The sequence below is a fragment of the Cryptotermes secundus genome, unplaced genomic scaffold, assembly GCF_002891405.2.
Source record: "Cryptotermes secundus unplaced genomic scaffold, Csec_1.0 scaffold47, whole genome shotgun sequence".
Lineage (NCBI taxonomy): Eukaryota > Metazoa > Arthropoda > Insecta > Blattodea > Kalotermitidae > Cryptotermes > Cryptotermes secundus.
Genome location: NW_019721002.1, coordinates 1,589,897 through 1,604,026, shown reverse-complemented (window position 1 = coordinate 1,604,026; position 14,130 = coordinate 1,589,897). Strand labels below are relative to the sequence as shown.

The 14,130-nt window shown below is 41.5% G+C and overlaps 1 protein-coding gene across 8 annotated transcripts in view; it reads right to left on the bottom strand.

The window, feature by feature from the left end:
- LOC111874028 (dynein heavy chain, cytoplasmic) overlaps positions 1-14,130 on the bottom strand; it is a 112,713-nt gene that overhangs the window by 89,304 nt on the left and 9,279 nt on the right. For 4 of the 8 annotated variants that reach the window (XM_023869163.2, XM_023869180.2, XM_023869154.2 and 1 more), the window contains exons 5-13: positions 12,972-13,158; positions 11,325-11,545; positions 9,878-9,999; positions 8,535-8,823; positions 6,954-7,262; positions 6,336-6,471; positions 4,514-4,752; positions 3,263-3,397; positions 38-76 (exon numbers count right to left, since the gene is read on the bottom strand). In XM_023869163.2, coding sequence (XP_023724931.1) covers positions 38-76; positions 3,263-3,397; positions 4,514-4,752; positions 6,336-6,471; positions 6,954-7,262; positions 8,535-8,823; positions 9,878-9,999; positions 11,325-11,545; positions 12,972-13,158 — 1,677 coding nt within the window. The remainder of the gene's footprint in view (positions 1-37; positions 77-3,262; positions 3,398-4,513; positions 4,753-6,335; positions 6,472-6,953; positions 7,263-8,534; positions 8,824-9,877; positions 10,000-11,324; positions 11,546-12,971; positions 13,159-14,130) is intronic. The other 4 variants (XM_023869208.2, XM_023869218.2, XM_023869189.2 and 1 more) reach the window with 1 other exon arrangement.

The window sequence follows — 14,130 nt, the reverse complement described above, 5'->3', positions numbered from 1 at the left end:
ACATATTAGCAGTCCAAAATCCACTTGCAAATTCTACCTTGAATGATGGACTATTTGGGGAACTCCGGTTTGTGAGCTAGTTGTTGGTGGGAAACCAGAAAAAACAGAAAACATATTAATTTATCCCCACACGATCACAAACATGAAAAAGCATTAATAGGATCACTGATCTGTCGTGTACAGCATTTAATGGACCTGGAAGAAACCACACTATGTAGGTTGTAACACTACAATTAGCAATCTCCGCTTAAGTCATTAGCTAAATATGGGAAGAGAAAGGATTACAGAATACATACAAGCTAAGAAGTAAATACTACACAGTGTGATTGAATACGATTGTAACAGAATGCTAAAAATTATGTTGAAGCTGCCACTGTGGATATGCTTGCAGTTATCATCTGTTTGACCTTAGAGCCTCTGCCGGACTTAGCAGCTGTGAAGAGCCCGTTCGCGAGGCACAGAAGCTAATGCCACCCTTACATAGGATGATTCAGGGGACCTACAGCTTAACATGGACTCTGAACCACAACAAATAAATGACTTCCAAGACAAAGATCTCATGATCAAGACAGCGAGACCCAGCGTATGCCTTTCTCACAAACAATTCCCTTCCCAGCCCTCAGAAAGAAGTAACACTTTATGTTCAGAATAATGCAAAACAGATTACAAAGTATATTTGAAATCAATGGTAACATACAATGCTGAAACATGGACTTCTACAAAGAGAAACAGAAACAAAATCCAAGTGCTGGACATAAAATTCTTAGCAAAGACATTGGAAATCAGCATCTGCTAACAGACTTGTAAGAGATGATTATAATGGTTTGGTCATGTATTAAGACTGGATAGAACAAGGATATTTAAAGGTGCATTAAAATTAATACTGAAGGAACACAGACACTGGAATGACGTAGAATAAGATGGTTTAGGTGAATACTGTTAAGACCAGCAAGAAGTGAAGAAAGGCTTGGAAAGGAACTGAGAAAGAAAGATTGTCGGAAAACAGAAGAGAATGGAGATTTTATTTGACCCATACAAAACAGTGTTATGACGATGATGATGATGATGATGTAGAAGAAGAAGAAGAGAAATGCAAGTAATAAGAATAAGAATTATATGAATAACAATAATGATGAGGAGGAAGAGGAGAAAGAAGAGGAGGAGGGGGAGGAGAGGATGAAGAGGAGAAAGAAGAGGAGGAAGAGGAGAAGGAAGAGGAGGAGAACGAGACCCCCAATTGTGTTCAAACTTCACATGAAGTTGAAAGACTTTTGTGCTGGTATCTGTCCTGCCATCAGAGCTAAAGGAACAAGTCTCAACACTGCTGGGGTGACAAGAGGCCAGGCAGGACAAATAGACCCATACCTCAAACCATAAGCCACAGCATGTTAAAGTCAGGAGTCCATAATGCTGTCTGGTGAGGAGCCCAGTTTTAAGCTTCCAAATGTATGAATTCTGAAATAATTTTGGATAACAATCATTTTCAATTACATCATCATGGCTTTCCCCATGGGGCCTCTAGTCCAAGTGCAATTTCTGTCAGTATCCTAACTTCCATGCATGCATGTCAGGGGATCAGGCCCCCAGCAGCACAGACACAAATTCCTGTGACTCTTTCTTTAGGAATTCATGAAGGGGAAACTATTTCCAAAAAGCCAACCTGACTGATGGATGAATCTTAATTTTAATAGTATGCATCCCGTTGGGATTAAGGCCGTGCCGTAGCTCAAGCAGTTAGTCACTGGCTTCCCACTGTGGCGGCCTGGGTTCGAGCCCAGGTCTGGTCGAGTGGGATTTGTGGTGGACAAAGTGGTGCTGGGGCAGGTTTTCTCTGAGTACTTCAGTATCCGCTGCCAATCTTCATTCCACCAAATTCTCCATCATCATAATCACCCGGCGCAGGTACAATACACCAATCAGTGGCCGACATGCTGAGTGAACCAGCTGGACTCCCCCCTCCTCCTCTATGCAAAAAAAAAAAAGCATCCTGTTGTGTGTCACAAACAAGGTACACAAATTGTATACAAAAGTATGCAGTCTATATAACAATAACAACAATACTGTTGTGTAGACTGCATACTTTTGTATACATTCTATGTACCTTGTTGATGAATCTCAATGCCATGGTGTCCAACCATGTCAGAAGATTACAGAGGACATGTGCTGCTGCATGCTCGTGAACAGACATTTTCATCTTTTTCTGACTTTAAGGAAGAATGGTACCCATACTAAACATGTACTCCACTAAGGATAAACTCCATGCCTTGGTCCTTGTGTATATATGCAGATCTGTACCATTATATTACAATTACAGCATCTGTGTAAAGTTTAAACTGGGGACAACTTCATGTGCCATGCGCCACTGCATGAAGGCTGCTTTCCTCTAATGTAAAGATATCCACTTCATTGTTTCGGGACTGGGAGCAATACCAGTAAATAGTAATTAAATGATTTTCAGAGACTGCAGCATTGATACAGGATATTTCCAGATTTTTGGGATTTTATGTTGTTTTTAATTATCCATACTACATCTCTGTTCCATTACCATGCATAACGAAATCATTTCCAAAATAAGATGTACAATGTCTGCTCAAGCATGTGACTTAACCACACACTCTTGCGTCTTTTTGTGATTCAAATATAAATGTTTGTGATGTAAGCAAGAATCCAGTTTCTTTTGGCATGACAATGGATGCAGAGAATGCACTTAGCCACTTGCATGACCAGTGCAGCTGAACAAACTGCCTCAGTTAACAGTTGTGTGGGAATACCAGCAAGGGACCAGTGACAGCTCAAGATGGTACATACTTGAAAGTAACATGTCTCATCTGCAACAAGCATTTAGTTATTCCTGTCATTTCTCATTCACAGATGACAGAGGTAGACTTCTTGTGGCAATTACCACTGATATGTAACTGGTGAATTCTTAGAAACAGGCACAGTTGACAGATATTATGAGGCCTTCATTCAGGAAGGTGCTTGCTTCAGCGTTATGGACAGGGATCTTTGCGGGTAGGTTCTAACAAGTTTCGAGGCAAAATGGATCTATACCGGCTTTAGTGTCCGGGGAGACCAGAAAGTTGTCCCAACCACATGAATACAATTGAGCACAAAAGTCACAAACAAAACCTGTTATGGTAAAAACGTTTTTCCAACCGTACACCAAACAAGAGCGTTTCACTACTGTATCAATCCCATGTGGATTATGAGGAGCAACGAGAAGAATCTATCACCACGGAAGTAAAACAGATGCTGCAATTACCTTCTCAAGGGTTCTTTCATATGTCCTAACACTTTCAATCAGAGAGATGGCAAATGGGTACAGCTGGTTCGCCTGGTGCGCCTTGTTCACTATTGCAAGTGGCACACGGAAACCAAGGTTCTTCAGGTTTCGTACCTACAAAGAAAACACATCCATTATTATTATTATTTTGGAGGGGGTGGGTTTCCCCATGCACTGCAACTAGTTGTTAATCTATTGTGCGTCCCCTTTAATTACTCTACCAGTTGTCATGCCCTTCCAGTACTGGCGCTCGCTATCAGCCCCGTTCTGCCAGCAAGGTCAGCCCTCTCTGGCAGTGGTCCCCGATACTTCCCCATCTACCGGAGGAATTGGAAACTACTTGGGTGGGAAACTTTGCCTAATTTTGCTCAGAGGTCTCCTAGAGGCATGAGGATCTTTTATGTGTCGTAAATCTACGACACGGGACACACAGCTTAAAGTCCCTCCCGGAGGACTTGTTCACTGAATTTTTCCGCCCTTAAAAATTCCACGACCTCTGCCGGGTTTGAACCCGTGTACCTTGAGTCATGAGGTGGGAATGTTACCCCTAGACTACGGAGGCCGCTAAAAACATCCATACAAGCATCTTAAAACCGAAAAAGAATGCCCCACACCAGGATTACAGTACAGCATTTCATTCATTCATTAATTATACTGCAGTGTGGTTTATACTGTGTTCTCTATAACTGCATTGAAAAAAGAAACATGTGGGATAGCCATACGCTATATTCTGGATTTTGCATTATCCACATCCAATTTTATAAACAAGACATCTTAATTTACATAGAAGCCACAACTTGATCACTGAACACTTCTAAAGTACATGTAACACTGACATGTATATTGAACATTTTCCACTGTCTTTTTTTTACTACTGAAAACCAATTTTATATGCCAATTCTGCTTCCATCATCAGGCAAAAAAATAAAACAGAGGATCTGGTTATCTTGATCTGCTGGACCAACATAGCAGGCTTCACTCCTTTGCATGCTGATGGCAGGGGAAACATGCTTAAAAAGAAATAACCCATGATTATGGAAAATGTCCAACACATGCATCAGTTTAGCAACATATCATCACTGACCTTTAGACTTGCTTAATAAGTAATTTTAGTTCAAACATACACATACCCCTCTAGCCACCTCCCTTTCCTTTCTGAAAAACATTACCCATTAATGCTACACTGAAAACATGCAAACAAACCAGCATATGCAAATTCAGAATACTGACCTCTTTTGAAAGAGTTATAATCTCTGGGAGAAAGTTCACTTTCAGCTTCAGAACATTACCACGTCCAGTTCGTGAACGCTGACTCTCAATGGCAAAGATACGTCCAGTCACTCCTAGATTCCGCTGCTGAACTTTACGAGCCCAGTCATCGAATATTTCTTGGGTGTTCAGCTTCAGTCGAAAACTGTCTCCATCTGCCTTCAGTTTCTGTCCCTCTATGTGGTTCTCCCAGCCTTTCCCTAAGAATTACAAATGCCCAAGTATAAAATAAGACCTGTTTGACCAGCAAACAGTTCGTACTTTAACTGCACTGATTAACTTCTGTACACGAGTTGGTGAGGAGGGGTTTCAAAATGCAACATCAGCATGTCAGCCCTGCCACAGCATCACCATAGCTCCAGGGTTCCTGTCAGAGTATTTCAAGTCATCTGAAGGTGCCAGGAGCCAGGTCCCCACTGTACTTCTCTCGTACACTGTGGACGAGGGTCTAGGCTTCAGGAAAGAAGACAGAATCCCATAGGTTTTGAACATGAAACTACTAGGAACATGCCCTAGCAGAAGACCAGGTTCAGGATGGGAACATCATGCTCAGGAAGATGACTTGCAGATAGAAGGATGAGCACAAGAACAAGCTGAGGGCAAGGAGCTCCGAGAAGACATGGAGAGATCTGGCTGTTAGATGACACATATAAACCTAGGTGCCAGTAGCATGAAATGAATATTCATAAAACAGACTGAAGCAAAAGATAGCTCACTCATTTGTGGTCTATTACATAAATTACAATCATGCAACATATTAACATTTATCAAGTAAGCTATAAAAAGTAAGTAAAGGTATCCCTGTAACAGGCTGTGGAGGCCCATAGGGGCGTGAGATGTTGAGGTTCCCACATTTTCTAGACAATCGGTTCACAGATGGTGGCAAGGTTGTCAGCCTTACGCACAGGCCACCCTTTACCCCCAAGAATATTCCTGGTACTCATTTCTGTCAGAGACTGAGTCAACCCCAGGGATATAGTGCGGCCAGAAGGATTAGGTCAATTGAAAAAAATCCAATGACCTCATCGGGACTTGAAGCCGCAACCTTACGGATTGTAGCATAGTGCCCCAACCAACTATGCTACCGCATGCCCCCTTGCTATGGTAGCCTGAAATTGCATAATGGCAATGATAAACACCATGCTTACAAAACTTTTTTTTTTTACATTTATGGAAGGATTTGTGAAAACTGATTCTCACTACATAACACACTAGCAGAAGTGAGGTGAAGTGAAGTTATCCCTGTGCTTAATTAATTAAGCACTACACCATGAAAATGTCTGGAAAGGGGAGGTATAACTTCACCATTTTTAACCTCAACAACACATGGAGGTGAGTGGTCAGCTTCATGCACCAAATGCTTTATCCAAGGGGAGAGACCCTCTGAGCCCACTGGATAGGACAATGAGAAGACCCAGAGCTGACCAGCTGATGTTGCAGAAAGGAGGAAAGTCTCTTGCTCCTGCCAGGAATCAAAGAATAATTCAGTGGCTGTCCAGCCTGTAGCACAAGTGCTATACCAACTGAGCTATCCTTACTCCTGTAACATAACAGTACTCACGCATAGAGCTGAGCCCTTCTCGAGAAGCCGCCAGTTGTGCATCTACTCAAGAACTTCCCGGCATTTTATGGAACCTGACAGTTCATTACCATGTTCCCAAGAGCCCTCAACTGGTCCCTATCCAAAGCCAGATTGAACCTGTCCATACCATCCCATCTTTCTAAGAGCCATTTTAATATTGTCCACCCATCTACGTCTTGGTACACTAAGCAAAATGCTCACCTAATACATCTTCCACTCTTCTTAAGTACGCTGTGAGCTGTCGATCAATTTGCTTAGCCCACACTATGGAACCTGATATGGGAGGTAAGTCTCGTACAATACTCATACGACAGGACTTACTCTGTGGATACTGGACCTAGCAGAGAAAAGGACAAATATTTAATCAACAGATAAATTCAAAGGTTACAGAATTACTGAACTAAGATATTGTGACGCGTTATCTTATGTCCATCACCGTGACAACCGCTGAAATCAAAACGGACACTTTCAAGGCAACAAATAGGTGGAAACTGTGAATTCCCACAGCGACAAATCATAGTAACGATCTGTCATTGAGTAACAACGGGAAATAATGCACTTCCTAAGCAATGGATTGTTGAACTAGAATAATGCACTTCCGCGGTAACGAGTCTTCAGAAGGCCACTGCCGAAAGCAGTCTAGTATTTGACGAGATATTGTGGAAGCAGTAATTATGATACTGCAAGTGATAATAATTGTAAAGCGTGTGAGTGTATAAGTGAAGCACAATAAGGATTCGCTGAATACAAGACCCACGTGAATTTATTTGTCGCGTGACATACCCAACACGTGACAACTGATGTCATAAAAGTACCAACCTTGAACTTTTCATGTAAAGCTTCAATGTCATCCTTTACTCTTTGAATGAGCTGAGTCTGGTATTCCCGGATGGCACCACGAATATGAGGTCGAACAAACAAAGCATTGAACCTTGAAAAAATGCGGAACATCTCATTGGCATTCTTGGCTGTTCCAAGCTGGTCACGGAGGTGTGCTGTGATGCGTGTCTCCACACGATCAATTCGTTCCTCGTAACGTCGAACTGCTGCATCCCATGCTTCCAACCCCTCACGACTTATGTCCAGGCAGTCAACTTCCTTTACATTTTCATATGCAAGGTTAACTTCCTGTCAAAAATAAAACAGGATAAAACTCAATGCTTGGTTTATTTAGCAACAGGGCATCTCATTCAGGTCAAAGATTAGTTATATCACTGATGAAATAAGTAACAACAGCTTTACCTTTAGGTGGGACACGTTGCCCCAAACAAATTCCTTTAAATTTATGTGTGCGCTCAAACGTATCACTGAAGGTCGCAGTGCAAGGGCTGGTACAGGCCTAACCCTAATGCATTTATTCATTCATACATATGTGCTACATAGCAGTCATGAAAAGCCCAATGGGGTGTCAGACCTTGTTCCTGCCACAAAACCACTGCATGGCCCATAACAGACCCAAAATCAAAATTAGTACTTCATTATGCAAACCCAGAATCCAGAAATTGCCCTTCATTTCCCTTCAAAGTCGATATGTGTTCATTAAGATACGGGCATACAGAATTTTGGTTAACAATTTTCCTGGGAAATGTTCACTTAAAGATTGAGAAAGTGATGGGATGACAATATTAATATGGATCTTACGGAAACAGGCTGTGAGGACGGGCTGCAGATAAATAACTTCACAATCATGTCCAATGGTGAACCTTGGGCGGCGCTATAGCTCAATCGGTTAGTCGCTGGCTTCCCGAAGCGGCAGCCTAGGTTCGATCTCGGGTCAGTCTGATCAAGTGGGATCTGTGGTGGACAAAGTGGCGCTGGGGCAGGTTTTCTCTGAGTACTTTGGTTTCCCTTGCCAATCTTTATTCCACCAATTGCTCCACAATCACCCTCACCTATCATCTGGAGCTGGTACAATAGGCCAGAAGTGGCCACACTACAAGGGACTTAGTCCCACCCACTAGCAATAAAAAAAAATGGTGAACCTCTGGGTTCGGCTACCAGTGTCAGTTCATGAACTTTCCAGTATCCTGAGTCAAATACTGCACATACACATCAACGTCTTGCTAAGATTCAAACCCACAGCATCAGCAACAAACCTTGCCTTTCCTTCCCACTTCATATCAAAACCAACCAGATATTTCCATGAAAACCTACACTGATGACTGCCAATGTTCTTGGCATCAACGAACTGCAAACTGCACTAAAGATTTCTTGGGTGATAAGCCACTTCAAGGTTTAGTAAATAATGAACCTGATAACGGGAACAAAGCAACTCTCCGAAAGAATGCATTTTAACTCAGCTTTCAGTGGCTAATCATGTAAGATTTTAGTTCAATTATTCCTCATAAAAGCTTCAAATCGTACATAAACTTCTACGCACTCAATTCAACCAAAATCTACCTCTATGGCATTAGCATCAGCTGCCTCCAAACCAAGGACTTCTGGTTTCATATCTCCTGCTTCCTGTTGATCAGGAGTACTTGGATGCTGCGGCTGCTGATCTACCTGGCGAGTTGAAATTACAGACAGTAATGTAGGACGAAGCACACGCACAATTACTGTACGTAGCTGCTCATGTTGACGACGGAAGGAGCGCATATGCTCCATTCGGGTCTGTAGACGTTTGTGCGCAGGAGACACACGCCATACCATCTTCAAATGTTCATCACGCTTCTTTTTCACAATGTCCCTATGCACACAAACAAACTGTCAGGGTGCAAGAATCGGGAGATTCAATGCCAATGTCTGAACATTGATCCTTATCCTATGCATATTCAATCCAACCCCCTTCCCCACTAGTTAAGTCTCCCACATATATGTTACCCCATGTTCCGGTGACCCCAGACACATCTGCAACTGCCATTCTATTCTCGAGCCAGTTCAGAGGACTTACATCATTAATGCAATCTGTCCTTTATCACTTCCTCCGCACCATTTCTGAACCAACAGAGTGCTAATGGCTACCTATCCTTGTCTTTCATACTGCCTCCATCTTCAGGGTATGTGGAAGCAGTAAGCTCCTGTAAAATGTTCATAACTTTCATCCAACTATATGACTTCAAATCCCAAAGACATTTAGCAATGCTCTTTTGGCAACATTTTGAAAAAGCACAATACAGAACAAAAGCATACGAGCAGGAATCAATAGTATTCAATTTTTTTTGTTTCCATATTAAAATTTTCCATTTATTGCAGACAATTTTATACAAAATTTTTGGGATCAGATAATTTTTACTGTAAACATAGATTTCCACGTGATGCATTCAGATATGCTTTATTATATTACCAACGTCTAACCCACCCATCTACCTGCTTGCTTCTTAAACGATTTTCCCACTAAGCTTTGAAGCTTTCCCATCACATGTCCAGCCTATCTCAGCCCTACAACACAATAAACTGAAAGTGTACAGGAATTACAAATAATGGGATGTCATAGGATGTCTCAACTCTATATATGTATACACGCATCCTCTGACATGCCCGATTAGATCAGGTTCTTTATTCTATAGGAACACAAGAGAACCTTAAAACAGAAGGGTTAACACTGTTTTCTTTCATACCAGTAGTTACATACATAAACATACACTCACTGACATTCCTTTATTGCACAGAAGCACAGAAAAACATAACATAGAAAGGGTTATAAGTGTATTTCATATTACTTACAGTCTTATACTTCTGGCACACTTTTTTCTTCTGAGCAACAAAACAAACTTGATAATTTACAATGTGAAATAGCTCACCTCAGCAAGCCCTGCAGCTTATCATATTCGTCATCCCATGTTGTAAAGACATCAAAACATTGTGCCATAACTTTTTCAAATTCATCAAAAGGTATGTGCATCAGACGTCTTGTTCCTAGTACCTGCAAATTACATGAAGCAAGTTATAGTAAAAAAAATCATAATAACCTTTAAAGTTCCAGAAGTACGCCTACAGGCAGTATATCAGCACATGTTTCACATTGCCACCTCAGATCAGTTCCTCTTGAAACCATTCAATTAAAGAGTACCACGTTTTGGGATGATGCCATGTTGTCTGACAGAGGTTCACAGATATTTCTGAGGAATATACTGCCAAGGCCATGCTATAGCTTAAGCGGTTAGTCACTGGTTTCCCACCGCTGCGGCCCAAGTTTGATACCAGGTCTGGTCAAGTGGGATGTGTGGTGGACATACTGGCGCTGGGGTGAGTTTTCTCCGAGTACTTCAGTTTGCCCTACCAATCTTCATTCCACCAAATTCTCCATCACCATAATCACCCTGGGCAGGCTACAATACGCCAATCAGTGGCCACCGTGCTGAGTGGACCCAGTTGGACACCACCCCCCACTAAGTGAATTAAAAAAAAAACATACTGCCTCCATCTTCAGAGTATAAGAATAAGTCACACAAGCTACAGCAAGAAGCAAACTGAGCTCTCTGTGTGCTTGGCTTATTCTTCAACCCTGAAGGTGGACGGATATGTTCCTCTAAAATGTCAATGAACTTCCATCAGACTACACTACACAGTGCCACATCTGACACGGCCACTGCTGTGAGAACCACAAATCCAGAATCTTAAAGCAGATGGTAACACATGAGCAAGAGACAAGACTAACCATGAATAAATATAAAACTAAACAGTAAAGAATTGTGCCATTCAGAGAAGTACAATGTATGGGTAAGATTCTTCTAGAACGGTACATAATTTTCTGGGACTTCATGGTGATACAACTTTGTCCTAATTTGCAGATCATTTTCGTATTTATCTCTAGTGTGTTTGCAACACAAGATGAAAGAGATGCGCCTGTTAGCTTAGCCATGTCTGTCTGAGAAATGCTGCATGAATTTTAATGAAATTACATATTAAGGTTTATTAAAATTTGTCAGTACATTCAAATTTCTGCTTAAATTGAACAATAACAGACACTTTGCATGAACATCCACTAGTATTCCTGTGTTCATCTTAACAGTAAATTGGCAAATATTTATTACAGGTAAAAGTTGTTTAGAACATAACTTGTAGATAAAAATGTAATTCACATTTTAAGGTCAATATATGTTTCCTATCTCACAATTTCAAGACATTTAATGCAATAATGTGAACACACCACAGCTGTTTTGTTACATACTTTCTGACTTGTTTAATATATCTTCATATACATTAACAACACACAAAAACTGATGAAATATTGCAACAAACACTAACCTTCAAGAGCTGGGAGCCAAGATCCCTTGATATCGCTTCAACAAGTCGAAGAGCCCTCTGGATTGGATACTTGGTGCTGCGAATTTTTCGAAGATGCGAGAAAATGAGTTGCACAGCTGAACGGATGCGATCTAACTCAGTAGCTGACAGGAGGTCATTAATTGGGAAGTCCTTCATAAGTGGATTGTAGTCATTAACAGTAGCCAGTGCCTGCTTCAGACCTAATAAAGCAGCACAGAAGAGAACTCAGAATACATTGAAACTTGTTATACCACAGTCATGCATTAATGACATGTCCCCTTTCATTTTCACAGTGAAATATACATTAAAAAAAGTGTATGCTTGTATTCCAGTCTAGAAAACCAAAATTAACGGCTGTGGGGATTCACTGCGCTGACCACGCGACACCCTCTGTCCGCTAAATTTGGCACTAACTTCGTTGTCAAGCGGCGGTCACTCAGTCGGTATCGTTCGCTTGCAGACTAAAATCATGGAGTTTTTGTTTTGTTTGTATGCTTGTATTTAAGGTAATGTGGGATGTGCAATAATAAGAAGCTTTAGCATTTCTTCGCCCAATCAGAAGGCCTGAGAACACAGCATTGGAAGTGTTTTAAACTTCCATCAGACCCAAGGGTCTCACAGCACTGACTGAAGATCACTTTCATCTCGGATGTCATGCTGTACAGTGTGGTATATCATTCCCAGTGTTTCTGAGAAACCCACTGCCTCCATCCACAGGGTGTAATAGTAATATGGGCATGGAAAATAGTGCAGATACAGGCAGAGTGAGGACCAGAACTGTGGCCACAAGTGAACCAACAGAAGAATGAACTACAGGCCTCTAAGGGCTACACATTCTTTACACAGTTCTCCTTATGTCTTGGTCTGCTCACAGCCCCATTCCCAATCCTCCCTTTCCCTATATCTGTAGCACTCTTCCTGCACTGAGGTTCTTCTTCTACCCTGAAGAAGGAGGCACAAGATTCCTATAAAATACCAGTGACAATCTACCAGACAACAAGAAAGATGACTAAAAACCACATCAAAGAATACATCAATGGGCAGAAGTGGGGAAAATGGAACAGTGTGTGTGACCGCCTCTGTGTTCTAGTGGTCAGAGTTCCTGGCTACAGATCCAGAGGACCGGGTTCGATTCCCGGCGCTACCAGATTTTCTGAGAATTAGTAGGTCTGGAATGGGGTCCACTCAGCCTCGTGAGGATAACTGAGGAACTTTTTCAAGGAAATAGCAGCTCTGGTCTAGAAAACCAAAATTAACGGCCGTGAGGATTCATTTCACTGACCAGGCGACACCCTCTATCCGCTAAGTTGGCACTAACTTCAGTTCACTTGTGAACTAAAACCAGTGAGTTTGTTTTTTGTATGTTTGTTGTGTGTGGGAGGAGAGGGAGAAGATAAGATGCATTCACGGCAGATAAAAAGGTTTGGTGCAGGAAACAAAAGTAAGAAACCAAATGAAAAATGACAGCTACCGAGAAATGCCTTAAAATAATAACCCATAACTAGAAGCAACTACTACCATTGTCATCACCTTTAGACATGCCACCTTCCATGTCTATTGAGGTGAGCATAAATGCATGCAAATGCTTCAGTGCACAAACTGTGTCACACGTGGCTGTGTTCATACCTGTGTCTGTGTCAAAGCTCACTGTTGCATGAAATCTCTTCCCATGTTTGAGGATATCGAGTGTCAGAGCAACTTCAAGACTTTCCCGCTTCTCCTGTATACGATGCAGAGCTCTCTCCAGATTAAGCCAGAAGCTAATCTCTTGTAACGCAGTTCCTGATGAAGGATCTCGATCTAGTTTTGTAACCTGGTCAATGAAAACAAGACTCAATTTTTCTGGGTGAAGGAAGTAAAACATGTTGAACAAAATAATGAAAACATAATAAGAAAGGATTACAGTGAAGTCAGGGACATGTGGTAGCATTGTTGGTTGGGGTACAATGCTAGAAGCCAGAATGTCGTGGGTTCAATTCTGGATGAGGTCATTGGATTTTTCAGTCGACCTAATCCTTCCAGTCGCATTATGGCCCTGGGGTCGACTCAGCCTTTAACAGGAGTGAGTACCAGGAATCTTCCTGGGGGTAAAGGTCATCCAGCAAGTAAGGCTGACAACCTCACTACCATCTGCCAGCCAAATGTCTAGAAACTGTGGGAGTGTCAACATCTCATAACACTCCGGGCCTCCATGGTCTGTTATAGGGATACCTTTACTTTATTTTACTTTAATTTTACTACAGTGAAGTCATTTACTGAAGTCAGTAAAAACTGCTAATGTATTTATGGTCTGAAAGAGTAAGTTTCAGAATATACGAGGTGTGTTCAGGAAATAACGGGAATTTTAAAATTTCGCGGGTTTGGAGAGTCCAATTGTCAAAATTTTTTTTTTATTATGTTGGTATACATGCCCCTGAAGTACAATAAAATTTTCAGCTGTATTCATTGCTTACTTTGTCTGTGGCAGCCGCTAAGGTTAGACGTGTTTTTATGAGCTTGGCGATTTTCGTTTGTTAAAAGAAATGGATCAAAGAATTTGTATCAAATTTTGCGTAAAAAATGAAATAAAGTGTTACAAAGTGTGTGAAATGTTAACAAAGGCCTATGGTGAGTCTGTTATGAGTAAAACAAGAGTTTACGAGTGGTATAAGCGTTTCCAAGATGGCCGTGAAGACGTTGCAGATGACGAGCGCCCCGGACGCCCCAGCACATCAACAACCGATGAAAACGTGGAAAAAGTGAAAGCAATGATTATGAATGATCGCCGAATCACAATCAGAGAAGT